The 27,888-nt window shown below is 44.6% G+C and overlaps 1 protein-coding gene across 2 annotated transcripts; it reads left to right on the top strand.

The window, feature by feature from the left end:
- On the top strand, positions 1-27,450 carry LOC107648904 (zinc finger protein 260-like). 2 transcript variants are annotated; one of them, XM_056825445.1, is made up of 5 exons: positions 1-133; positions 812-918; positions 20,172-20,298; positions 23,472-23,567; positions 25,249-27,450. In XM_056825445.1, exons 2-5 carry the CDS (start codon positions 886-888, stop codon positions 27,045-27,047), a joined length of 2,055 nt encoding a protein of 684 aa, XP_056681423.1. In that variant the 5' UTR covers positions 1-133; positions 812-885; the 3' UTR covers positions 27,048-27,450. The 2 variants fall into 2 exon arrangements, with proteins under 2 accessions (XP_056681423.1, XP_056681422.1); XM_056825444.1 differs by having other exon boundaries at positions 120-332.
- Positions 27,451-27,888: the final 438 nt, after the last annotated feature.

Raw genomic sequence — 27,888 nt, 5'->3', positions numbered from 1 at the left:
CCCAGAATGCCGTTTCCTGACTTCTCCTTAGTCTTGGCTCCTCCCCATTGGGAGCCAAAGGATGCTGGGAATCACCTGTGGCCAGTCTGAGCTCCTGGAAGGTGCACGTGTGTGTTTCTGGGACAATTTCTGGGTGAGTGGGGAGGGGAGGCAGTCCATGCGCAGGCGCGGCCCTGGCTCCCTGCTATATCACCTGAGACTATTTGCTTCCTTCCTCTTGGGGGGCTGGAAGACCCGAGTGGACCACTTCCCAGTTATTGAGCTTGGGCCTGGGTGGGGGCCGTGTGCGCATGTGCACCAAGAGAGGCGGGGCCGGAGCCCTGATCCCCAAAGTAAGTGCTTGTGGTGGGGGAGGGGCTGTCCATCCCTTTAGAGGACCTCAGAAAAGGGACCAACACGGAAGTGCCGGGTCCGGCGGGGCTTTGCCCTGCCCAGAGGAGAGAACGCCCCTCCCCTCACGTTCCCATGAGAACACACCCGGGGAGAAGCAGCCCTCGGAGCCTGTCAGGGGCCAGCGGGGGTGCCGTGCCCACGTGCCAGGGAAGGAGCCCCGAACTCGGGCCCTGAGGAAATGCCAGCCCGCTCTCCCCGCCCCCACCTGATGCCCCCGCCCATTCCGCAGTAACCCCGCCATCCAGCCAGTGCGGCTTCTGAATGGAAGGAAGCCAAAGATGGCGCCAGAGGGGGCGGGGCTTCTTCCGGGCCAGTCCCAGGCCCTTCCCAGCCTGAGGCTCCGGGTTCCCCCCTGTGGGGGGGGAGAGTCCCTTGAGGCCTGGGAGCCCCTCTGAGCCCTCCCCTTCTCTCCTCCCAGGCGCACACAGAGGACGTTCCCCCCTCGGAGTTGCCCCCCCCGAAGCACCCCAGGGTGGCCCCGCAGCCAGAGGAATGGCCCCCGGGACCCCGAGGCCCCCCTCCCAGGTGAGTGCAGCCGGAGGAAAGGGCTGGAAGGGCTGTCGAGAAGGGCCCCAGCCAGGCTTCTCCGGACCGGAGGACAGGCCGGGGCTGCTTCCGGGGTCAGGCAGTGGGTCCGCCCCCGCCAGGCCTTTGGGCCTGATGAGATGGGAAGAAGTGGGGGCGGGGCGGGCACATCCTGCACCTTGTTCTGGCCTCCAGGGCGGCCCGGAGCTTCAGAGCCAGCCGAGTCCTTTGGAGGTCATCGAGGGATTCCCGGCTTGATGGCTTTGAGTGAAGCCACTGACCAGGGCAGAGAGAGGGAAGCTGCCGGGGAGCAGCCCTGCAGGTGGCTGCCCAGCCCTGGGGTGCTTTGGGTGCCTGGGAGGAGTCCGGGCTGCGGAGGGCACTGCAGAGAGCAGAGGCCCCGGAGTCTGGAGGTCCTAGCCTTGGGCGCCACCGGAGGCCGTCAGAGGCGGGGCAGGCGGGGAGCCAGCCAGAGCAGACAAGTTCTGAACAAGCAGCTTCTGCCTTCCCTGGGACGGAGGTCGGCGCCCAGGTTTCTCTGCTTTCCTGCGGGCCTCCCTCCCTCCCTCCCGCCTTCTGCTTCTGGCCCTGCCCTTTGCGCCAGGCCGGGCTTCATCTTTCCTGCCTCAACTCGGATGTCCGCCAGGCGTTCCAGGCGCGACCTGGCCCAGGAAGGGCCGAGAGGGGGGTTTCCAACCCCGTCTACGCTGTGCTTTCCAGGGGCACACGAGAAGGTAGCAGAGCCCTGCCCCGAGGCGCTGACCGGCCGGCCGGCCACTGCCCTGTCTTACTCTTGACCCCTGACCCCAGGTTTCCATGGTTACAGGCGAGGCTTCCAAGGTTGGACTGTGGTGTTTCACTTTCTTGGGGCCTTCAGGAAAGGGCCTTGACAGGGGGTTCCAGCGTGTGTGGAGGAGCCTGGTGCCAGGCTCCCCCTGGTGGGCTTCACCCGCAGCGGTCTGGAGGTGTGAGGGATGCTGGCCGAGACTGACGGAGGACGGGGCAGACCCGGCAGAGAGCCACCCGGCCCGCCAAGGGCTGCACCCAAAGCCCGAGGCAGCCCCCGCACCTGCCCCTCCTCCGACCTCTGCCCTGCTTCCACTAGAGAGACTTTGGGGTCTCCAGAGCGGCCTTCTGAGGGGCGGACCCCCAAATCGTCAAGGAGCAGGCGGGAGACTCGACGAGGTGCTCCAGAGAAAAGGGCAGACTGCGGGGAGGGCTCTGCCCACGCCGGCGGCCTGCTGCAGCACCCTCTGCTTCAAGGCACCAGCACAGGCTTTGGGCCCCTCGGCCCAGGCTCCCCCAGACCTGTGGATGCCCCTCACGAGGACACTTTGGAAATTCCCCGTCCTGGCCCTGCTTTGCTTGTCTAGCAGTTTGGCTTGTGCCCGGGGCTCAGGAGGGTTCGGGGGTTCAGGTAGTTTTGTCTAAAGGGGGGACACGGAGGGGCCCTGAACCGAGGTTACACCGAGTGTCATGGATAACTGCAGGCCAGGCCGCCACCTTCTTCTTTCCCTCCCCCTCCCCCTTCCCTGTCTTTTGATGGTGACTGTAGAAACTCTGTCTTGGTCTCTTCATCTGTGCTGACTGCCTCCTTTTGTCTGTCGTGCTCTTGATTGTAGTCCTGTGTTCCTTAATATTCAGGAACATACCGGAACAATCAGGAACCTGCATGCGTGTTAAGGTTTTTACACGTGCATGTATGTAAGATTGAAATCTTCATTGTGCATGGAAGTAAGCTATGAACTCTTCACGAGTGCTTGCCAGTGTGCATGAGTTCTTCATATGATCATCTTCATGTATGTCTAATTCTCTGATTTATGTCAAGAAGATGGATTTGAAGTTTTCTTCTTTTGACTTTTTTCACGGCGGGAGTTATTGTTTGCCGTCTCTTCGATATATATTGGAGATAGAATTTGGACATAATGTGATTCTTCGGTCACGGAGTCATGTTGTCATGTTAAATAACGTCGTTACTTTCTTTGCTGTTATTGTTGGCAGAGACTTTGTATGGTATGTAGAGACTTTTCTTTGGAGCTAATTTTTAAATGCATGTTTTTCTTTTTGTCTCTTTACGGGTTACATTTCTTTCCGGAGCTGTTTTATTTGCTTCAGCAGAGCTTTTCTGTTATCATTTTAACATGTGCAATGCTCTCTTGTCTGTGCTTTCTGTTGATCCGTACTCTCGTGTGCTTTCCTTTGTTTCCTTCCATAGCTTTCCATTCATAGGCTATCATTCATAAGAACTGTTATAGATTATTGCTAGGGCTATTCGTCTTGCTGCCTATGACGAGGGCTTTTTTTTAGCAGATGTCACTTGTGTGTATCTTCATTGATAACATGATCACATTGTTGTTTCTTGTGAGGTATCTGAAACTATGAGGTAATATCTTCGTGGTATTCCTCCCTCTCTTCCTTCTCCTGATTTTGTTTTTTAGGATGAAGGTTAGGAGATATGGGTAACCTGTTTCAGTTCCCATCTATAAGTTGGTATGAAAGTCTTTGAGAACAAATTCATCCCATGTGAATCGATGCTTCAATAGCATTCTAGGTGTTTCTGTCTGTTGTAGATATGAAGTTGGAGTTTTCTGCTAAAAGCTTAGGAGCGTTCTTGTTGTTGTTGAATTATTTCGTTCTTTTTGTCAGAATGTTTTTCTTTTTCTTTTTCTACCCAAGACTAGTCTATTCTCACAAGGTTTTGTGTTGTATGTCACCCAATGAAATTCAAAGTAATCTTGGTTTCCCTCTTACTGCATGAATGGTATTTGTCATCTTTTTGAAGTTAGAGAATAGAAGTGAAGTTGTATCTCTATCTCCCCTCCAGTTTGTTCTTCAACATCCTCCTTCCCATTCATAATCAGTATCTGTATAAACCATGTAATTCAATTTCTCTATAAGGTCTTCTTCATCATCAACTCCTAATCTAGCAAAGAGTTTCTCCCGTGGTATACAACTTGTTCTGTGCTCAAAGATTACCTCACCATCATCACATTGATAAGATTTTTTCAGGTATTCAGTTTTCTCATTTGTGTCACACTCAACCCCATCTCCATCCACTTCCTCATAAAGCTTATAAAATTGATAAGATTCTTGTTCTAAATTGTTTTGGTCCATTATTATTGCACCATCTGGTATTCCGTCTGACTCTGTTTCAGATTCTGAGTCACTGAATTCTGTAATCCTTATGTTATTGGATTTTGTTCAGTGCCATGTAAATTTGTGTCAGATGTTGTTAACTCTGGCTTTCTGTGCTGATCTAAGCCCATGTCATTGGCTTTTATGTTTCCCAAATCTGTTTCTGGTTGTTTCTCATTGCTAAGCTCTAGATAGGAGTTTTGAGATGTTAAACTTGATGTTCTGGGGTTCACTGCTTCTTGCAGATATGCAATGCTGTTACTAACATTCAGAGGTTCTACTCTATCCTCAGCCTGAAGTTTTTGATCATCTTTACTCTCTTTGGATTGTGTAGAGATAGAAACCTTTCCCTCTAGGATGTTTTCTTCTGGAAATAAGTTTAGTACATCAACATTTTCCCCTGCATCACTGGGATGTGTGCCTTCATTCTTTCCCATATTACTCCATACATATGTTTCTGGCTTCTGTGTAGCTACGGTGTTTATTGTTACTGAATCACTCTGCATTTCTTTGCTCCCCTCTGCCAGCTGTATATTTGAATCAGTTAAATCTTCTTGATTTAAACCATTTCCTATGAGATCTTCACCTCAGGTTGATTGTACTATATCCTCTACTTCATTGGAAAATGAATTTAAATGATATCTATGATAAATCTCATATAACTTTACTTGACCAGATCCCCTTCCTCCACTTGGAATGTTGGTTTCAAGTTTGCCATTTGAATCCTTGATTGTTCTAGCAGTTACTTAGACTGTCATGCCATCCATCTGTTCAAATTTAACTGTTATTCCACCTCTGTTACTTTGAATATGATGATTATTTTCAAATGTAATGTCAACTACATTTTCATTAATTTTCGTATTTTCTACATTAATCATTGCAGGTTGGAAAGTTTCAGCTTCAGAATTCAAATTAGGCGTTTTTTCTAAGGAGATCTGTGCCATATAGCTATTGAAGAATTAGCTGTGTTTTGTGGGATTTTGTTTTGTAAACCTGTGAATGTTTTCAAATCATTCACATCGCCATTAATAGTAACCTCATTGGTAACAGTAAACTTGTGCTTTGATTTTCTGCTACAGTCATTTAGCTGCAGGGAATTGAAATTTTGTTTCTCTGTATCTCTCACTAACTCCTGCTTGAGTTTATCTTTTACAAAATTCAATCCCTGGGTTCTATCTGCACTGAAAAAAGTTTTCCAAGTATGTTTTGACTTGATTACTTTTTTCATGTGTGGTTTCATATACAGTTTTTCTCTAAGTCTATCTCAGTTTTTATCTGAGAAATGATGTTTTTAACATCTTCATCAAGCTCTTTTACTTGTCTCTGCCTGATTTGTTACTTGGTTTGCATTTTTCAGCACTCACAGATTTAATTTCTTGCACTACCTTTTCACTGTTTCTTATCTGTTTTCTCTTAAATTTAACAGCAGTTTGTCTTTCACTATTTTCTCTATCTCCACGTACCAAACTAAATACATTATAATCCTGGCTTCATAATTCTCCCCTAACCGTGTCTGCATATTTGGGCTTAGCCCCTGATTTTATAGCTTCTCTCATTTGCTGCAAATCTGTTGCATGTTGAATGGATTTCAATGCTCAATGATCACGACAAGTAGGATTTTGCTTATTATATTTACTTGCATGCTTTTGTTGTTATTAACTTCATATTTGTTTTAGAAAAGAATCTTTGATCAGGTATCCTGTCTTATGGCAGAAAAAACATCGTCCAGTCTCTTTCTGCACTTTTCTTGGCTTATAAACAGTTTTTTGTATTCAACTTTTTAATTTCTTCAATCTCCTTATCTCTTAAATTTTTCTGTGCTTTCCAATTTTTGCTGTAAATCTGCCAACTGTTTACTTTGATCTGTGTGACTGTCAAATATATATGATGCAGCATCTCTTAATTCAATCAAACTCACTATCATATTTAGGAAAATAATGTTTTTTTTGTTTTTTTTTTAAACCCTTACCTTCTGTCTTGGAGTCAATACTGTGTATTGGCTCCAAGGCAGAAGAGTGGTAAGGGCTAGGCAATGGGGGTCAAGTGACTTGCCCAGGGTCACACAGCTGGGAAGTGTCTGAGGCCAGATTTGAACCTAGGACCTCCCATCTCTAAGCCTGACTCTCAATCCACTGGGCTACCCAGCTGCCCCCTGGAAAATAATGTTTGAAAATGTTTTTAAGTGTAGTGTGCAGCCTTTCAGAAATTGTCTCCTTACATGCGATGTAGATTCTTCTGTGTTTGTTTCTATGCCCATTATAGCTTCAGCCATCTCAGACAGGCGATCAGTAAAGGAAGCTGGTGTGCTCCTTTATTTTGCACCAATCTGTCAGATTTTCCCCAAGCATTTGGTTTTGAGCAACACATTTTTATGGCTTGGAGCAAGTCCTCCCTGCATTTCCTTATGTAGGTCATGCTGATGGGATTAGAGAAATCAAAGTCTTCCCTTTGCTCCTCTTGTCAGGGCACTTTCTGACCTACTCTATAGATGAACTGACGATGCTAAAAAAGTTCTACCAAAGCAAATTTCACATCCTGAAAACTGGGCTCAAAAATTTGGAAAGCACGTTTCAGCTCCTTATGAGTTTTATAGGGCTTGTTGATAAACTTTGGGAACCTTTTCTTCAGGGAATCTAATTCCTGGGTAGTAAACTGCCTATGAACCTTTAAGTGTAACACACCAGCTGTGTTAGAAATCTTGGAAATGTCTTTGAGTGAAAAAAATTTTCTCAGCTTCACTATTTGCCTTAGTGTCCTTGTCACTGTCATTGCCCTGTGCACTGGATTTTGCTTTCTTGGCCTTTCTCTTTCTCCATAGGTGCATTATCTGCCTGACCACTTCCCTTATCCTTTATCTGATCTGGCCCTTTTGCCTTCAGAAATTCTTCAAACATGTTCTTAACTAGAGTCTCCACGTTTGTATCCACTACCATGATCTGTGCTGTAGTTTTAGGGATCACACATAGGTAAATGTTCTTAAGGTTGGTCAGAGTCTGTATTGCAGTCATGGAAATGACGGAGATCTGTGTCAGAACTTGCCAGAGAAGGTTTCTTCTTGAAACGGCATCTGGAGTATGAACATAGTGGCGTTGCTTATACATTCCACAGAATCTACAACCAGATTTGTCATTTGCCTGTATAAGATATTATAAATCCAATAGCCTGTGATAGCTTTCAGCACAACAACCCCACGATCACTTGCTTGGACATCTTTGCTGTTAGGGATTGGGAGGTCAGTCAGTCTGGGGGCCAAATTGTAATGAGGGACTGTTTTGATTGGTAATTGATAACTAAGGATCAGGCTATTCTCTTCTCTCATCTTCTTTCCCTCCTCCCTCTTTCAGCCTCCCTTTGGTCTCCCTTTCCTCCCCTGCCCCTTCTCTCTTCTTCTTGTTGATTCTTCTTTTGGTTTCTCTAAATCAACTCAGGGTGAGTTTATGATGTCTCCAATGAAATCCTCTTTCTCTTCTCTATCTTAAGTAAGGGACTTATTGAGGAAGACAGGAAGGGAGGAGGAATGAGGTAAGAGGGTTGGGGATTTCCCTAATACTACAATGAGTCTTAGATCAGAGGATGGTGGAATGTGGTTCAATTGGAGAAATGGCTGACAGGGCTGGAAGTTGAGTCACCATCACAGCAGAGCAAGTCAGAGAGAGAGACAGAGCTGGACTTTGTCCTTCTTTCTTCTGTCTTCCAAGCCAAAAGGCAGCCTCTCCCTTCTGCCTTCAGGGTTAAGATGCTGGTCTGTTCCTCCCGGTCATGTTCCAAAAAGAACACTCTCCTTTGAATGGCGTCGTCACTCTTGTCTGCTCCTCACTTGTTGCTGCTTCCCCTTTTCTCTCTCTTCCACACAAGTCAAATACACTCTGAGACCTACACATGGCATCTCTTCCCACAGAGGCCTCCCTCTTAATTTCAGGGTGGGGTCATTCTCACCTGCCTCAGTTTCCTCTAGATGCAACAACAATTAAGCGTCATGGGGCACTCTTCATCTTCAGAAATCCTCTTCATCTGGACTCTGCTCCCTCTGTTCCAGGTCGCTTGCAGAATCTCGGGGGCGGGGAGGGGGGTCCTCCTCCTAACCAAAATCCTTTGGCAAAGCCACCACTTTATGAGATAAAACGCTTCTAGCTCAGATCCGCAGGAGATCCTGGAACTCCGGGTCCCACTCTTTAGTCTGAAGTTGAGCTTCTGTGGAGTACCCGTGACAAATGGTCCCAACAAATCTCACTTGTCTAAACCTTTCTTCTCCTGGTCAGTTTGCTCATTTGGAAAATGGACGTTTCTGTCTTATGCTGTGACTCTGTGCCAGTTGTAGGGATTTGCCACCAAAGAAGGGCAGGAACACGCTCTCCGCCTGTCCTTGAGGACGTCAGCCCTGGCTTCTGCCATCACTCTTTCACTTGGGGACCCTCAGAATCCAGGGTGCCTCGTGTGAAACCAGGGGGTGGTGGGAGGGGAAGAGCAGGACTCATGGAACCCTGGGAAGTTTTTCCTAATGAACCCCTTAAATTAAAAAAAAGGATCCAGTATCCCTGCCCCAGTCAGAAGGCTCCCCCTGCCGTGTTTGAGTTCCGAGCTCGCTGTCCGCCCATAAGCCTTTGTCCTGTGGTCGGGCCAGAGAAACCCCTTTTTTCCGTCCTTTCAAATGGGCTTCATGCTCTCGTGCCGGCTTGTCCTGGTGACCTCGAGAGCACCTACTTCAGGTTGATCGACAGCCCTGCTCTGCTCTCAGCTTTCTCACCTAGCCGCAGTTACAGGAGACTTTCTCGTGGCCTCTCTGCGGCCGTACTCGCGCTGCTCCGCCTTGTCCTTGCCCCTGTGCTCAGGAGAGGCCTGCTTGTCCCTCTTCCCGGCGGGTCCGTCTTTACATCGTCGCCTCCGGAATGGCTCTTCTTCCAGCCCCACTTTCACACGCCTTTGGGTTTACCCAGATGACACTCAGAGCCGTGTTTGCCTCCAGGAATGCGGCCATGGTTGGAGGCAGGAAGTCCCGGGTTTCGGTCTGGCCTCAGACGCATCCTCGCCGGGCAGTCACCTACCCCCACTGCCCGTCCCCGGCTGCCTGATGCCAATCTGACCCGGTCGGCCTCAGGGAATGGTGATTTGGGCCCGTCGTCTGGCTTGGGCAGGCAGAGCCCAGCCCTGAGCTAGGAAACACAGGCCACAGGTTTGGGGATCGTCTCCACCGAGGTCTGACTGTCCCTTCCCAGGGAGTTCTCCCAGGTGGACTTGTGCTCGAGCTCTCTCTGAGCTCAGCCCCCTTTGCTGGATTGAAGGCGCATCTGGGCGAGGCCTTGGATCCCAAAGGATCCAGACTCGATCTCGGGTTCACCAGAAAGGACGGGATCAGCCGCCATCGTGAGAGTAAAGCAGGAAGGGAGCTCCCCTCCTCCCTCCTATGCCAAGGGGCCGTCTGGAGGCTGAGGTGGATCTGGCTTTGCCCCGGGAGGAGACGGGACTCTCTCCCGAACCCCAATCAGACTTGAACCCGAAGGCTTGAACTGAGGGGGAGAGCAAGGGGCCGAAAGGCTGCCTGTCGGGTCGAACACACAGAAGCTGTTCCGGAGGCTGGGTGGCCCCTTTCCCAGGCTGGCTGCTCTTTCTCACTGGGCTAACTGTTATCCTAAAAGCTGAATCATAAAGCAGTTAAGGGAAGGCAGGGGGAGACCACGAGGAGCCGGGAGGCCGGCTCAGTGTTGGACAGAGTCCAAGCCAAGACTTCCTCCCGGTCGGTGATTCTCTGCGGCCAGTGAAGGAAAAGAGCAGGAAGACGTCTTTGTAGGAAACCAAAGGCAGGAAAGCCAGGTCTTCTTCTCATGACTTGGAGGGGGCCCCTCAGCCACCCAGAAACTCAAACTGTCAGCTTCCAGCCTGAGTTAGAAGCCCTCTGGCTACCGGAATCCTCAGCCCATGGTGCCCTCCCACAATCCTCTGCTGCCCAAACTACCTGTCCAATCTGCTCGCCATCCTGATGAGAGCCAGCTGCCAGTCTTGGTCTCCGCCTCGCCCCCTTCAGTGTTTGTTTGCAGATTCAGAAGTCTTTTTGCAACATTCCAAACTCTTCTTATCGGATTCCATTTCAAGTTCCCCAAATTGAAAACTCCTCTTCCCCGGTGTTGGCCACGTTTCCACCTGTACACCAGAGTCCCATTTTCACTCCAAGTTTTCCCCGTGTTACGTCGCATCTTCTAGGCTGGGCTCCATTCTTGTACACTTTACACTGTTCGCCGAGCCACCATTGGCTTCTCTTCTGCTTCTTGAAACCAAACCCTTTCTGCCTCGCCTGGCTACTAAGGACATTCCGCCAGTTCCCAAATTCATCTGACCCAAATGAGAAACATTTTAGGTGTGTCCCAGAATCTCGTGCAGCCACTGATCAGCAATTTTCAGCACTGAATCCCTTTCCAGGCATTCCACCCAGTCATAGCCGCCAATCTCCACGTTAATCCTCATTAAAATCCCATCAAATTGTGGGATCGAATCTCCCCTTTTACCCCACCTCGTTGGCCAACTGGAAAAGGGGAGACATTGAAGAGGTCGTTTTCCTTTTTATCTCCATTAGGTTGAGGCCGAAGTTCCTTTTTCCCTTACTTAGCTGGTCTCAAAGTTTAAGGGGTCCCCAAATTCCCACTTCTTTTCGAGTCTCTCGAGCTCATCCTCTGGTCTGTCTGCGCCCACTTTCTAGAATGATGGAGGGGACAGAGAGAAACAGATTTACCTCAGCATCACTGAGACGTCTCTCTCCCCGACCCTCCTTTTTGCGTGCATGATGACAATGACGACGACAGGGTCACCAACAACACAAACCAGACAACAAACAGTTAAGCCTAAATTTTCTGCTCCATCATTGATCCCGGGAATAGGGGGCTCCATAGCCTCGTTCAGCAGTTCTCTCTCAGTTGTGTCTTCAGGGGGACAGGCTGTGTCCTTCTCTTCAGTAAGGCCAGGAGTTTCCACTATCAGCTTGGTAAACTGTGTTCCAAGCTCTTGATCCATTCTCTCCACCTTCCCCAAGGAAGGAGGGATATGCAAATCCCAGTCAATGGCTTGGCTATAAAATGAATCTTGTTCTCAAAATCAATATTCTTTTTTAAAAATTTATTTAGAATACTTTTCCATGGTTACATGATTCATGTTCTTTCCCTTCCCCCTCCCATAGCCAATGAGCAATTCCATTGGGTTATCCGTGTATTTAAATCCAGTTTCCAAATTATTCATATTTTCAGTAGAGTCGACTTTTAATGCCAATACAATAATCGTATCCCCATCGAACCACATGATAGATCATGTTTTTCTTCTGCATTTCCACTCCTACAATTCTTCTGAATGTGGAGAGCATCTTTCTTGTACATCCCTCGGAATCGTCCTGGGTCACTGCGTTGCTGCTAGTAGAGGAGTTTTGGAATCAATACTGTGTATTGGTTCCAAGGCAGAATTCGTTTGATGGGTGGGCTCCTTGTTATCAGGTAGGGGGCTCTTCTAGGGCCTTTTTCCTGCCATTGGGACCTCCTTCCTCCTCTGGGTGTCCGAGGTCCCCCTGCCCTCCTCCCTGCTCTTCTAATCTGACCTCCTTCTTCCTCCGGGAATAATTGCTTCAGAATTGCCATCATCTCTGGCTGTGAATATCATCAAGTTGGCCCTAAAAATGGATCCACTTGATCAGCAACACCCACAGGGCCTTCTAACAGAACTTTTGTGTCTCTCTCAAAGTTCTGAGCCTCCGTGGCTGCTCCTGGCACTTCTCTGGGCGGTGCTTAGCGTTTCCCCCAGATGGAGATTTGGCTGCTCTTCTCTGTTCACCTGTTCCCAGAGGTCTGATGCAGGAGTCGCCGCTGCCTCTGCTTCTGCTCTGGGCTTTGGCAGTGGGGGAGCCGGGGGAGCCCTGGGTGCCATGGGTGCCATGGGGGGTGCTGGTGCTGGCTCCGGCTCCGGCTCTGGGCTACCGGTGCTGGCCCAGGAGGCATAGGAAGGGCAGGTGGTGCTTGGGGAGCGGGAGGAATCAGACATGGGGGAGGCTCCCAAGTCTTCTCTATCTCTTCCTGTGATTCCTTTTCCTTCTCTGCCACACTAACTGCTAGAACCGCTACTTCCTTCTGCCTTTTCTCTCATCACCAGTGTTTCTAGCTCTGGCCGCCATGATGCAGCACATGCTCTCTCGCTATCGTTTTAAAATTTCCTCCCCATCACCACCGTATTTAGGTTCTCATAAACCAAATAAGCACTGGAGCTACATTTTGGCCATGGGGTGTGGGTCTGTGTGTCCATCTCTAGACCTGCCCATGGAAACCCAAATGAGCATTCCTGGGTCAGTGTTCATGTCGAAGGGAATTGTTCTAAGCTTTCCATCGAGCTCCTAAAGGACTGTCCTGAGGAGTTGTGCTCGCTTCTCTCCTGTATGGGTCCATGGCTTCTAGTGTGGACCTCTTCTTCCTCTGGCCTGATGCCTTGTGCCCCAGCTTTCTGCCTTGAAACTGCCAGTCTTACTGTCTTTATAGCTTAACTTGGCAGTCTGCCCAAGACTGTCCTCTCTGTCTCTATGTCTCTCTCTGTCTCTCTCTCCCTCCCGTCTGTCTCTCTCTTTCTCTCTGTCTCTCCGTTTCTCCATTTCTCCCTCCCTCTCTCCCCTCCGTCTCTCTGTCTGTCTCTCTTTCTCTCTGTCTCTCTGTTTCCCTCCCCCCCTCCTTCCCTCCTTCCCTTTCTCTCTTTGTCTCTGTCTGTCTTGTCTGTCTCTCCATCTCTCCCTCTGACTCTCTCTCTGCGTCTCTCTGTCTCTTCCTCTCTCCCTCCTTCCCTCCCTCTCTCTTATCTCTCTCTTTCCCCCTTCCTCCCTCCCTCCCTCCCTCCCTCCCTCTCTCCCTCCCTCCCTCTCTCTCTCTCTCTCTCTTTCTCTCTCTCTCTCTCTCTCTCTCTCTCTCTCTCTCTCTCTCTCTCTCTCTCTCTCTCTCTCTCTCTCTCTCTCTCTCTCTCTCTCTCTCTCTCTCTCTCTCTCTCTCTCTCTCTTCTTCCTCTCCTTCTCTCTCCCCCTCTCTCTTTCTTGCTGCTTCAAAAATGAAAGGGTTTTTGCTCTTCAGCGACTGGCTCCCTACCCTTTTGGAAGCACAACTTATTCCCTTATCCCACCTGGCTTTTTCATTCCACTTTCATCTTCAAACTTCCCTCCTTAGAAATCACCCCTCTCCTAATCTATTCTCTTTCTCTGAAGCTCCACACACACACACTCCAGCACCTCGTCCCGTTCTTGGCTGTCCCTTCTTGTGGAGATACCGAACTGGGATAATAAGGCCTCGCTTGGTCTAAAAAGCCTCCTGGACTCTGCCAGTGGGCTGTTCAAGCCGCATCCATTCACACACAAGCTTAGAGAGAGGGCACCCTCCCCCTTAGGTTTGCTGTTCACACACGTAAAACAAATGATCTCCAAGTTAGAAGCATTAGCTCCGGTCTCTTCTGCATCTGTCATTCCTCATCTGCTCTCGTGCTCGCAGGGTTTTTTAGAAGCATACAGAAGGACTCAGATTTGCCCTGATGGGTAAACAGAGGCCCTCTTGTCATTCTAGAATCCCAGATGAGTCTCTATCTGTGTGGAGTGAAATTCTGGGGGGACTAGCACCCCCCAAATCACTCTAACAAGCAATCAGGAGACAATAAGATGTGGCTTTATTTGGAGAAAACAGTGGACAGCAGGGAGGAGGGGGGGAAGGGGAGGAAAAGGGATTCTGCCCACAGAAAGGGGGGCTGTGATGGATTACCTACCCCTAAAGACCCTCATGACCAAGAAAACCCCGTGGTTCACCCAGGATTCCAGGCTGGGACTATGAGTATCCTTCTGAACCTCCCTGTACTTTCCCACCTTTGGTTTATCTGGTAGTTTGGCTCTTTTCCCAGGGTACAGTGAAAGTCTTCTCAAGATTATTTAAACTAGGTCAGGAAAACTAGAAGTTTTGGGGGGTGGCAGGCAGTTTTAGTCTAAGGAAGAGTAATCCTTGGGGGTCTTGAGAACTGGGGTTACAGCAAGCCAAAGACTACTCGGTGAATCACATGCTGAATCTCTTCCCACCCTGTTGGAAACACGACTGATAACCAGCAAACCCCTGGCATGGCACGGACCTGTTTCCTGGGCACTGACAGGTCCCTCGATGGTTTTGCATCTCCTTTTGGGGGAAAAGTTTTTTCCTTCAGTGTTTCAGATATCTTTTGTCCCCACTGAGAGAGTTCCCCAGTCAAATGGAGCCGCTAGGGGAAGGTCTAGATCAGGGCAGAAACTCTGAAGGTTACGGTGGGCAAGTCCTTGGACAGAAAGCTTGTGGCTTCTTTATGACACTGGAGGTTTGGTCAGTTAAATGCAAACACATTGGGGTTTGAGAAAGATCGAATGGAAGGCGGCCCACAGATCAATAAACAATAATTGGTATCACAAGGAGTAGAGTCACAGTCGTAACTGGATAACCGTGAATGGGCTTACTGTTAGGACGGAAGTGACACCGAGGCCTAGATGATGGTTTTCCTCCTTTGATGACAAAAGCTTGCCCCACACTCATTAGGTGAGAATTCAGATGTTGAGAGATTTTGATCCTGGCCTAATAATGCAACCGACAAATCCTCACTACAGTATTCACTTAATAAATCCTGGAACCGTGACGTTCAGGCAAATTGGCAGTAAGTGTTCTGTCTGGCACCCAGTAATAGTTCTCAGATACACAATAGATCTTTTACCCCAGAGATTAACAGGCGCTCTTGTAGCAGCCATATCCTTGAGAACAAATGCTAGAGCAGCCTGGGAGACTATGGCATCAGTAGAATCGTGTCAGAGGAGGGACAGAGATGAGTGGGCAGAGGAGGCCAAGGACCTTGGAAGAAGCTCCAGGTCCCAAATTCTCTGCCTCTCTCGCACAGTCATGTCAAAGCCAGCATTCCAGTTTTCATGGCCAGCCAGATTCCTGTCCTGTCTTGCTCCTTGCCTGTTTCCAAAATGTCTTCTTGCCATCTCTCTTTGTTTCTTCTGACACTCCTTAGCAAAATGCCCCCTTTTCCACAGTAGAAGCAGTACATTTTCTTCCTGCATTTGGGAATGGCTGATTCCTAGAATCTCTTCGGTTCGTGGGGTCTAATCCATCATCAGATCTTACAGGGCTCTCATTTTTCTCTTGAGAAAAGCACCATTTCCCTAATTAGGTTATCTCCAGCATCTCTTACCTGAAATCTTGTATTAGGCTCCTGTAGGGCACTTCCTTGTTGTTGGTTAGGCTTTCCTGAGCATTTAGCTGGGAGTTGTTAAAGGGAGGGAGAGCAGGGACTGGAACTGGTTTCTGTTCCTCATTTCTCTCCTTGCACTGCTCACCCTCTAGCTCAAAATATTCTGATGGAATCAAAAGGGCAATCTCATTTTTTTTATTGTATTTTCTACAATATCTACTCTGGTTTTTTAAACTGTCCCATGTTTTGTGAATCATTCTTAGAAGGGATTTTAATTTGTCTAGAATACAAAGGCCAAAAGTTCCTGAGAGCCTTACAGCAATTCGCTTCATTTTTCTCTATTCCTTTACCTCTACTGGTAAGTTAATTCCTCCAATGGATAGTCCCTAACCTATGCCTAGTGAAAAACCTGGAGAAAGGAGAGCCTGTTAGGACCTGACTAGGGGCTCAGATCTGACTAAAATCATTCTTTGATTTTGGAGAACCGAGTTAGCCAGCTTATGCAAGCTGGATCAGTGCTACTTTGGCTAGGATCACTAACTGACCCAAAGACTTCCTCTTCCTAGAAAAAAAATGAGTTTCTTTTTAGAAAATACTCAATTCTTGCTCAGCTTCAAAGACAAACAAAAAATAGAAGTAAATCGTATTGAAGCACATTAAATAAAAGCTTGGGAATGATGAAATCTTTCAGATGAGTAACTAATCTTGTTTAAAATCAGGAAAGAAAGAAGGGATTGAGTGGGTTTTCAACCTGCAGTTTGAAAAGCTACTCAGGAGCTCTTATCAGCTTGGAGTTAGTTTGAAACCCTTGAGGAATCTTTGCTGGTAGATCTCTCCTTCAAGAGGGGCCTGGAGTGAAAGAGAAAACCATCTTGGAGGAGGGATCCCCAACGTACAGGATTTCCTGCGGATTACCTCGGGTCACCAAAATGTGGTGAGAATGTATAAGACCCATACAGAACTCCAAGCGAGATAGGTTTATTGAGAGGAGATCAGCCTCACAATAAAGCTGGACCTCTGGTCAAGAGTAGAACCACAGACCTTGTGCCATAGGAGATAGCCGTTTCCATGCCAAGAATTCTGATGACGCAGTGACAGCGAATACACTCAATAAATGGGCGATTCTTAATTTATGGCTCAAGTGAAAGTGTAAAAAAAAATTTATGTAAAGTAAGCAGTGAGAAAACTCAACTATCACTCTTTGCAAATGACATGATGGTCTACCTAGAGAATCCAAGAAAATCAGCTAAAAAACAAGTTGTAGGGTAGAAAATACACCCACGTAGATCATCAGCATTCCTACGTTTCCAACAAAACCCAGCAGCAGGAGTTAGACAGAGAAACTCCATTTAAAATTACTCTAGACAAGATAAAATACCTGGGAATCTACGTGGCAAGACAAATTGAGGAATTATATGAATGTAACTACAAAACACTGCACACAAATAAAACTAGATCTAAACAATTGGAAAAACATTAATTGCCCTTGGGAAGGACGAGCCAACATAATAAAAATGACCATCCTGACTTAATTAATTTACTTATTCAGTGCCATACCTATCAAACCAACAAAACACCTTTTTATAGAATTAGAAAAAAATATTACAAAGTTCATCTGGAAGAACAAAAGATCAAGAATATTAAGGAAAACGATGGGAAAAAAATGTGAAGGATGGGGGCCTAGCGTTGCCAGATGTCGAACTACTATAAAGCAGTGATCATCCAACTATAGGGTACTGGCTTAGAGATGGCAGGGTGGATCAGTGGAATAGAGTAGCAGTAAATGACTTAAGCAAGCTAGTGTTTGATAAGCCCATAGATTCCAGCTTTGGTGGCAAGAACCCACTATTTGACAAAAACTGCTGGGAGAATTGGAAAACAGTACAGGAGAGATTAGGTTTGGATCAACATCTCACACCCTATACAAGATTAACTCAGGGTGGGTAAATGACATAAATATAAAGAGGGAAATCAGAAACAAATTAGGTGAGCATAGAATGGTCAGATCTATGGGAAAGGAAGGATTTTAAGACCAAGCAAGGGATAGAGAATATTCCAAAATGTAACAATAATTGTGATTATATTAAATTTAAAAGTTTCTGTACAAACAAAACCCATGCAACCAAAACTAGAAGGGAAACAACAAATTGGGAAAATTTTACACCAAAAATCTATGAAAAAGGTCTCATTTCTCAAATAAGGAGTTGTCAGTTGTACAAAAAAATCAAGCCATCCACCACTTCATAAATGGTCAAGGGACATGAAGAGGCCGTTCTCAGGTAAAGAAATAAAAACTATCAATAAGCACATGAAAAACTATTCCAAGTCTCTCATACTTAGAGAAATGCAAATCAAAACAATGCTGAAGTACCACCTCACACGTATCAGATTGGCCAAAATGACAGTAAAGGAAAATAATAAATGCTGGGGGGGGGGGGTGGCAAATTTGGGACACTAATGCATTGCTGGTGGAGTTGTGAACTAATCCAAACATTCTGGAAGGCAATTTGGAATTATACACAAAAAGCTTCAAAAGAATGCCTGCCCTTTGGGGGCAGCTCAGTGGATTGAGAGCCAGGCCCAGAGACAGGAGGTCCTGGGTTTGAACCTGGCCTCAGAACTTTCTAGCCATGTGACCCTGGGCAAGTCACTTGATCCCCACTGCCTAGCCCTTACCACTCTTCTGCCTTGGAACCAATACACAGTATTGATTCTAAGATGGAAGGGAAGGGTTTTTTAAAAAGTAGAATGCATACCCTTTGATCCACCAATACCACTGCTGAGTTTGTACCCCAAAAAGATAAGGAAAAAGACTTGTACAAAAATATTTATAGCTGCGCTCTTTGTGGTAGCAAAAAAAAAAATGGAAAATGAAGGGGTGTCCCTCGATTGGGGAATGGCTGAACAAATTATGGTACATAAAAGCGATGAAATACTCTTGTGCTCAGAAGAATGAAGAACTGGAGGGACTCCACGTGAACTGGAACGACCTCCAGGAAGTGATGCAGAGTGAAAGGAACAGAACCAGGAGAACACTGTACAGAGACGGTACACTGTAGCACAATCCAATGGGGTGGACTTTGCTACTAGCAGCAATGCAACAAGCCAGGCCCCTCCTGAAGGACTTGTGGCAGGATGCTGCCACATTGGGAGAAAACTGGAAGCAGAAATGCAAAAGCAAAACGTAAGATATCACATTATGTGTATACGTGGAAATGTGGTTTGGGGTTTCAGCATTGCAGTGAATCTATAGCAAAAATGAATATGTGGAAATAGGTATCAAGTGACAACGTTTGTACAATCCAGTGGAATTGTTTGTCCACTCTGGGAGAGGACAGGGAAGAGGGGAGGGGAAGAAATGAATCATGGAAACATGGAAAAATTCTAAAAAAGAAATAAATAAATTTTAAAAATTACTATGCGTGGTAACTTAATGTCTATTATTGTAGCTGACCTTTCCAAGGCCTCTGCAATAAGGGGTTGGGAGTTAGTTGTTTTTCTGCTCACAATTATTATGAAATGAAATGAAAGTCAGCAGTCGAGTGCCTGCCTGATTATCTGGTTATTCAAAAAAGCGCAGTCCTCCAGCCCTCGTCAGAGCATCTTGTTATATATTTTTATATATATGTAAAAAGAGGGTTTTGGTGGGCTCCTTGTCGAAACTCGGGTAATAGGCCAAGATGTAAACAAGATTTGACGCCCCCCGAAACTGTGTTTTTCCTAGCTAATTCAAATGGAGTTCATTGTATTATTTGACTATTAATTTAAAAACTAATGATTGTGTTACGAAAATAATCATAAAGGTGAATACTATTATAATCATAAAAGGGGTAGGGGGTCTCACATTCACAACGTGAGAGAGAGATAATGACAACAGGCAGAAAGAGAGATAAAGACAAAAGACCTGTGCTAGAGGGGAGAACTACCATTTTTCTTTCTTTTAGATTTAGGAGAGCGTCAACTGACCACATTAAATGACCAGTCAGTTAATTATTGAAAATAAAGAAATTCTGCCTTTTGAGAATTCCACTCATTACACTACAGTGTCTTTCCTTTGAATTAGCTCAATCCCCAACCCAGTTAATAAAATGTTATATTTTCTTTCTTTCCTTCCTTCCTTCCTTCCTTCCTCCCTCCCTCCCTTCTTCCCTTCCTTCCTTCCTTCCTTCCTTCCTTCCTCCCTCCCTCCCTCCCTTCTTTCCTCCCTTCTTCCCTTCTTTCTTTCCTTCCTTCCTAAATATAAAATGACTGAATATATTCCAGTAACAAATGATATCTATCATAAAGCAAATGATATTTTGTCTATGGTACATCTTAGCCAGCGGTTCCCCAAATTCTCAATATAACATGAGACTGCGCTTCATCACTTAGCTAGAGTCAGAGTCTGATCCCATATAACTCTGTGGAATCCTCTTTATGCTTTCATCTAGATTAGAGTATTTCAGCCTCCATGGAAATGAAGCAGAGAATTCCTTTTTCTTTGTTTTCTCCTCATTAGTCACCTAGGATACACAGTTCATGCTACTTTCTTAGAAACTCTTGAAAAAAATGTTACCCTACCAATTCTGACCCTTGAGATGAGGAGGAATTTCAGATCATCTCTCTTTCTCCTCCACAGAATCTCCTCCCTCACTCAGAAAGCACTTACTGTCTCCCTTATTTCATAAGGAAAAGCATTTCAGAGTAAGTCACTTCTCCAGGTTTGACTCTTCCAGCATGATTCTCCCTCTAGACACAAAATGCCTTTGTCAGTATCCCATTGGGCTCTGAATTACGGGTCTCCAGTGCTGGCTCTGACACTCTTCAAGGTTAGGACTTTGAGTAAATCCTTTGTGTGTTTCAGTTTCCTTCAGTTATTTGATGAGGGTTGTACTACTTAGATTCTGAAGGTTCAGTTCTGTGTCTCGTGACTTTTGCTGTTTTAGGGGTACATAACACTCAAGGATGTGGCTGTGAACTTCACCCAGGAGGAGTGGCGCCTCTTGGATCAATCTCAGAAAGAGCTGTACCTGGAGGTCATGCTGGAGAATGTGCAGAATCTACTCTCTGTGGGTAAGGACCATTTCATCTGTAAACTTTGAATCTGCCATTAAGAGAATGTCTTCATTCCAAGCCAAACGTATAGGATTTTGAGCCTTTGTCAAATGATTAAAAAAGAAAATTGCTGATTTCTGCCCTGGGTTCTCCTGCCTGCTTTTCATAAAAATAGTCAAATTAATAAGAATTCAAGTTATTCCCTAGTTGACAAATGGTGAAAAGTTCTGAATAAGCAGTTTTTAGATGAAGAAATCAAAGCTCTCATGACTCATATGACAAAAAGTTCTAAATCCCTCTTGATTAGAGAAGTAACTTAAAAGAACTCTGAGGTACCACCTCAGCCCTACCCGATTGGCCAATATGACAATAAAGGAAAATGATAAAAGTTGGAGGGTATGTGGCAAAATTGGAACACTAATGCATTGCTGGTGGAGTTGTAAACTGATCCATCGATTCTGGAGGGCAAATTGGAATGACTCCGAAAGGGCTATAAAAGCAGGCACCCCTTTTGATCTAGTAATACCACTACTAGTGTAAGAGATACCACTATTAGGGGAATTATGGTAATAGGGAAGTGTTGGAGCCTTAACACCAGGAAATAAGCTAGAGGAAGACTAGATCTTGAGCACCTCCCTTTACCCTACTTCCTGTTCCCTTTTTCAACGGTCTTACAGTGCTCTAAGAAATGGTAACTTAAAAGATTTCCCCTATTAACTAAATGCCACAACCAAATCTTTAAGAGGTATTTTATTCTTTTGGGTAGAAGAGGTAGGGAGAGGGGGAAAGGGGGAAAGGAAAATAGGTTTCCCTGATCTTATAAATTATCCCTGTTGATTGAAGGTTTGAGATATAAATTTGAATTTAAGAAACAAAGTTTGTTTCCTTAAAGAGAGATGTGAACAGCAAGAGACTGACACAAGAGACTTTCTTGTGAGCTAAACCCAAAAGTCTTCTCAGCACTCAGTCTCATGAATATGCACTGACCAAAAAGAGTGTTTTTCACCTTCCCCTCAGAGCAGCCAGAGAAGGAAGTGAGTTTCAAAACAGCTCAAGCTGCCTAACTGCTCCCTTCAAGATTACATGGAACTGTGACTCCATCTCAGTTGATTGGCAGTTTCCAAAGTTCCAAGCCTCTTGCTTTTTCTGCTGATCCATCTTGTATTTCCATTTCCTCTATAACACTAGGTCTGTACCCCAAAGAGACTAGAAAAAAGGAGAAGGACCTACTTGTAGGGAAATATTTGTAACTAGTCTTTTGGTGGTGGCAGAGAATTGGCACTTGAAGGGATGTCTGTCAGTTGATGAATGGCTGAATAAATTGTGGTATGTGATGGTGATGGATTACTATCATGCTATAAGGAATGGTGATTTCAGAAAGACTGGCATGAACTGATGCAGAATGAAATAAGCAGAACCAGGAGAACATTGTGCACCGTAACAGTAATATTGTGGAATGATCAACTGTGATAGACTTGGCTTTTCTCAGCAATGCAATAATCCAGTATAATTTTTCATTTGTTGATTTGGATATTTGTTTTGAGGCTGTGGTTTTATGTAGTTATTCACTTACAAAAATAAACAATATAATCATCCACATAATTGACCCTATCAATAAACCAACCAACAGAAATCACAGGATTATCTTCAGGAAAAGCCTTTGATAAAATACAACATCCATTCATATTAAAAACACTAGAAAACACAGGAATAGAAGAGCCCTTCCTCAGAATAACAAGCAGTACTTATTTAAAATCATCAACAAGTATCATCTGTAATGGAGATACGGTAGGAGCCTTCCCTGTAAGATCAGAAGTGAATATTCCCCAATGGTGATGGACACCCCTTCGTTCCAGTTTTTTGTCACTACAAAGAGTGTGGCTATAAATATTTTTGTACATGTATTTTCCCCTATTATCTCTTTGGCATACAAACCCAACAGTGGTTTGGCTGGATCGAAGGGCAGGCAATTAAAGCCCTTTGGGCATAATTTGTTTATATGGATATATGATTTGTGAATTTGGGTTTAAAAGATTGCTCTATTGCAAAAATGAATAATATGGAAATAGGTATAAGTGGAAACATATGTATAACCCAAGGGAAATGCTTATGGAAGCCAGGAGGGGCAGGGGAGGGAAAGTAAAATAATATGCAAACATGGAAAAATATTTTCAAAAAAAAATTTTAATTAAAAAATACAGTACAAAAACCCAACAATATAGGGGGCAGCTGTGTGGCTTAGTAGATTGAGAGCCAGGCCCAGGCGCAGGAAGTCCTTGGTTAAAATCTGGCCTCAGAGGGGACATGACAGAGGAGAGACTCTAAATGAACACTCTAATGCAAATATTATCAACATAGCAATGGGTTCAATCAAGAAAACACGTAATGCCCAGTGGATTTACGCGTTGGCTATGGGGGGTGGGGGGGAGGAAAAGAAAATGATCTATGTCTTTAATGAATAATGCTTGGGGAAAAAAAAAAGAAAAGAAATCTGGCCTCAGAAACTTCCTAACTGTGTGACTTTGGGCAAGTTGTTTAGCTCCCCATTGATTCTAAGACAGAAGGTGAGGGTTTTAAAAATAAACAATATAGAAATGAAATGTAAAAAGAAGTACAAAATTATAGCTCACAGCCCTTAATTCTGCCTACTCTAGCAAGTTTGTCCTTATTCCTCCTTCATTTTTTCCTCAAATTGCAGACCACATGATAGGAAGGAAATAAGCATTTCAAAATACCTGCTCTATGTCTGTTACTGGGTAAAGGAATTCATAATTCTCTTTAATTTCACAACGTCTCTATGAGTTTGATACTCTTATTGTCCTCAATTCATAGTTCAGGCAACTGAGGCAAACAGAGGTTAAATAACTGGCCCAGGAGCACCCACTTAACCATCTCTCTGAGGCTAGATTAAATTTGTTCTTCTGACTCCCAAGATCTTTTACCCCTTCACTACCAGCTACCTTTAATTTTTAGATAATGGAGGTTGTGAAATGTGCCTATCCTATTACAAGATATATATAAAGATGGAATTTTCTGATTGCAAATGGTTTCCTTAATCTCTGCCCTCCTGCAAATGTCCCAACAGTGAATACAACAGAAACTATTCTGTAGGCCTTATTTACATGCCCTCTTTCCATTAAGAATTTTTAACAATTTTCTCTCCTGAACCCTTCCTTTTTTCTTATGCCCAGGGTTTCCAGTGCCTAGAGAAAAGATTATCTCCTGTTTTCAGCAAGGGGAAACTCCATGGCTGTTAGAGCAAAAAGACCCAAAGAATTCCTGTCCTGGTAAGTGAGGTGAAAGCAGGTATATGAGGGCTGCTATCCCAAAAGACTTATTTGTTGTACTGAAGGGAAAGCTAGACATGGGGGCTGGCAGACCACCACTGAAGCATGCTGTTCATTTCCTGAGAGATGGATGATGGACTCAGTACAGAGTATGAGAAATAATATATGGTAGATTGTAAAATAAGATGAATATTTTATATGTCTACACTATATAGTATAATATCTTTGCATCCGTAGAGAACAGAAGAAAACTTATATTCCACTTTGAAAATTGCTGCACAAAAGTTAAAAAGAGTAAAGTTGTTTCTCAGCTTGGCATATAAAATTTACCAAGCATGACCATGGGATATTGCCTCCAAAATGATGAAAATAGACTCTGGAAGGTTACCTGAGATTCACAAAATTTTAAGAATAATCAAAATGTTACTTTTTAGGAAAGATAGAAAGGGCAACGGAGAAACACTTTTGAATACTGTGGATAAAGCATGCTCAGGCACAGGATTTGAGTTGTAGTCTAGCTGCAAGGAAGTTGGTCATTTCATTCCTCCATTCTTTACTCGGGTTATGAGTTGTAAAATATGAGAATATTGGGCCAGCCTGTTTCCCAGGTCTGTTTTATTAGGATAAAATTAAGATTTTGGGTTTTGTTAAATAGGTTTTATGAGCGAAGGATAAGAGAGCTGTCTCAGGCTCAGCTTGGAATTTGGAGCAGAGCTGATGCTGGAATTCTGTGGAATGTTGGAGTGAAGGGGGGACCAACAGTCTCTCCTAGAAGTTGTTCTCTCTCTCTCTCTGATGCTAACCTGTTTCCTGGCAGGTTCCTAATCTCAAGCTCTCTGGTGAATTCCCTATTCATCCTGTGGGAATACTAAACCTACAGTTTGGGAAGAGAGAGTCAATGATCTGACAGTGGTGGAAATAAGAGTGCTGGCAGAAAGAAGCAAGATCTTAATTTCCTTGTTTCTGTGAACCTGACTACGTGGAGACAGACTCTGGGCCCAAGTTGGCCTAGAAGCCATTTTTGGCCACTAGGCCTGACCTTGGAGGCATCATATGATTTAATCAATAAGGATATTTGGAAATAGGTTTAGATCAGATAGATTGGGATTATGATAGAATAAGGAGAATAGGAAGGTTTCGAGTTTTACTCAAGGCATGAACAAAGGCTGTGAGGCCCAGAGGGAAGTGGGAAAAACTTAGTACTATAGTAGATCTTAGGGAACCCCCCCCTATCTTGAAACCCTTAATAGTATCCTTTGCTTCTTTTAAACCTTAAGATATTTATTAAGTTTTTGTTTTGTAACCTGTCTCCAAGGAGTTTTTTTTTCCATTTTGCTGAAGCCTGAATAGGTCTAAGCTTACCTCAACTGAGAACTGCAATCAGATTGCTTTTATCTACAACATGGATTACACAAATAAGACTGTATAAAACTAACCCTACAGTTGTGAGGTTTCATTGTTATTGTATGTGAAAGTCTTTCTAAAATCATCCATTTTGCAGATCTGATAAAATGGTGTATCCAAAGACTGGCTCCTCTTGTTTAAATTTAAAAACTTCTTTTGGCCTGGGGAAATAGAATAAAAATCAATTTACTTTCTGCCATCAGAGGAAAGAACTTCTATTTCTTTGTCTGTGTGTCCTTCTTCCTTCTGTATTTATATCATCATTTGTTTTCTTCAGAGGCAGAGACTAATTTTGACCTGAAGGAGATGTCTACAAAGCTGAGCCCTTTTGTAGAAGGATGTGGCCTCCAACGATACATGAATGAGGATCCCTATGAATTCCTTTTGAGAGAAATCTGTAACCCTAATATCAAGGTAAATAAAAATCCAAAGAGTGACAATGTATTTGATGAGACTACAGAGAAATTCAGCCAATATTCAGTCCTAAATCGGTATATGAAATTGACCTCAGGAAATGACTGTTATCAGGATAGTGAATATGTCAAATGCTTTCCTGAAGATGTGGGATTTATTCAATCACTTGGAAAACCTCCTAAACTGCGCATATATCAATGTAACCTAGGGGAAATGGCTTTTGACTGTAGTTCAGATTTCATCAAACATCCAAAAAGGAAACGTGTAAAGATAGTTTCTATGAATAATAAAGGTGAGGCACCTAGTCAGAACTCTGAGCTTACTGCACATCAAATAATGCATTATGGAGAGAAACCTCATGAAGGTAAACAGTGTGGAAAGACTTTCACAGAGAGGCCCTCTCTTGCTGCACATCAGAGAATCCACACTGGAGAGAAATTTTATGAGTGTAAACAACGTAGAAAGGCTTTCACAGATAGCAGCTCTCTTGCTAACCGTCAGAGAATCCACACTGGAGAGAAACCTTATGGACGTAAACACTGTGGAAAGGCTTTCACAGTGAGGGGCCAGCTTACTGCACATCAGAGAATCCAAACTGGAGAGAAATCTTATGAGTGTAAACATTGTGGAAAGGCTTTCACACAGAGGGGCTGTCTTGCTAATCATCAAAGAATCCACACTGGAGAGAAACCTTATGAGTGTAAACAACGTAGAAAGGCATTCACAGATAGTGGCTCTCTTGCTAACCATCAGAAAAGCCATAGTGGAGAGAAACCTTATGAATGTAAACACTGTGGAAAGGCTTTCACAGTGAGGGGCCAGCTTACTGCACATCAGAGAATCCACACTGGAGAGAAACCTTATGAATGTAAACACTGTGGAAAGGCTTTCACAGTGAGGGGCCAGCTTACTGCACATCAGAGAATCCACACTGGAGAGAAACCTTATGAATGTAAACACTGTGGAAAGGCTTTCACAGTGAGGAGCCAGCTTACTGCACATCAGAGAATCCACACTGGAGAGAAACCTTATGAGTGTAAACAATGTGGAAAGGCTTTCACACAGAGGGGCTCTCTTGCTAATCATCAGAGAATCCACACTGGAGAGAAACCTTTTGGATGCAAACACTGTGGAAAGACTTTCACACGTAGGAGCCAGGTTGCTGAACATCAAAGAATCCACACTGGAGAGAAACCTTATGAATGTAAACAGTGTGGAAGAGCTTTCACACGGAGGGATTCTCTTGCTAAACATCAGAGAATCCATACTGGAGAGAAGCCTTATGAGTGTAAACAGTGTGGAAAGGCTTTCTCAGATAGAGGCTCTCTTGCTACCCATCAGAGAAGCCATAGTGGAGAGAAACCTTATGAATGTGAACACTGTGGAAAGGTTTTTACGTGGAAGGGCTCTTTTACTGAACATCAGAGAATACATACAGGAGAAAAACCTTATGAATGTACTGAATGTGGAAAGGCTTTCACAAAGAGGGGCCATCTTTCCAGACACCAGAGAATCCACTCTAGAGAGAAACCTTATGAATGTGAACATTGTGGAAAGGCTTTCACAGTGAGGGGCTCTCTTGCTAAACATCAGAGAATCCATATTGGAGGGAAACTACCTGGAAATGTTTTGGCTGTTCCTAGGCCCTGTAGTACCCCATGATCAAATCTTAAGCACCCTTTCATCTTAGAAGTTCTTCCCATGGAATCAAAGGCTTCTCCCAGGTAGTCAAGCCCAATGGTTTGAATGATACTGTGTACCAATGGTGAAACATTAGCCCCTCCCAGATAATCTAGCCCTGGAGCTCCCCTCTATGTATCTGACTCCAGCTTCCTGAACATGTCTTTAAAATGGTAATTTGCTTGAATGTATCCACTGTAAAGCTATTCATCTTACCATTCCTGTCCTTTATTTCTGGATTTTAACTATGGTAAAAATATTATAATCCCTTCAGGGAGGCTTAATTGTATCTGGATTCTTTTTGAGGGGTATTTGTCTTAGGCAAACAACATAAGATAGTGCTCCACATTTTCTCTTTCTCAATAAAACCTTGCATTTTAAGTGATTTCCCTGGTCTCTCTTTAATAGTGGTTAAAGGGGATTCACTTTGAAATTTTCAAGGTCCCCTCAATTTCCACTCCACACAGTATGGAAAGGGTTTTACTTGGAAGCTCTCTCTTGTACACCAGAGCATCCACATTGTAGAGGAACTTTATGAATGTCATTAATTTGGATAGGCTTTCGCATAAAGCTCCACTGTTGCTTTGTGTCAGAAAATCTTTACTGGATAGAGACCTCAGGAGTAAGATTGATATTTAACTTTAATATCTTTCATGGGTCTGGAATTTTTTATTTCCTGAAACCAAAATGTCCAATTAGAGGATTCAAATCCTCCCTGTCCTCTGGTTGGTTTAAGGATGGGGTTTTCAGTTTGCACATAGGAAAGAAGAATTAATTGTGCAATTCTTTGTTCTTTCAATATATTTACAGTTTTAGGTGGGGA

The sequence above is a fragment of the Monodelphis domestica genome, chromosome 4 (assembly GCF_027887165.1).
Source record: "Monodelphis domestica isolate mMonDom1 chromosome 4, mMonDom1.pri, whole genome shotgun sequence".
NCBI classification, from domain to species: domain Eukaryota; kingdom Metazoa; phylum Chordata; class Mammalia; order Didelphimorphia; family Didelphidae; genus Monodelphis; species Monodelphis domestica.
This window is presented reverse-complemented; position numbering and strand designations above follow the sequence as displayed.

What these genes read in the sequence shown, in the direction of transcription:
- LOC107648904 (XM_056825444.1), top strand. Translation starts at nt 158, where the DNA reads ATGCGCAGGCGCGGCCCTGGCTCCCTGCTATATCACCTGAGACTATTT. An exon ending in CCCCGAGGCCCCCCTCCCAG is followed by an intron (nt 919 to 20,171) that starts GTGAGTGCAGCC and finishes TTGCTGTTTTAG; the next exon opens with GGGTACATAACACTCAAGGA. An exon ending in CCCAAAGAATTCCTGTCCTG is followed by an intron (nt 23,568 to 25,248) that starts GTAAGTGAGGTG and finishes TGTTTTCTTCAG; the next exon opens with AGGCAGAGACTAATTTTGAC.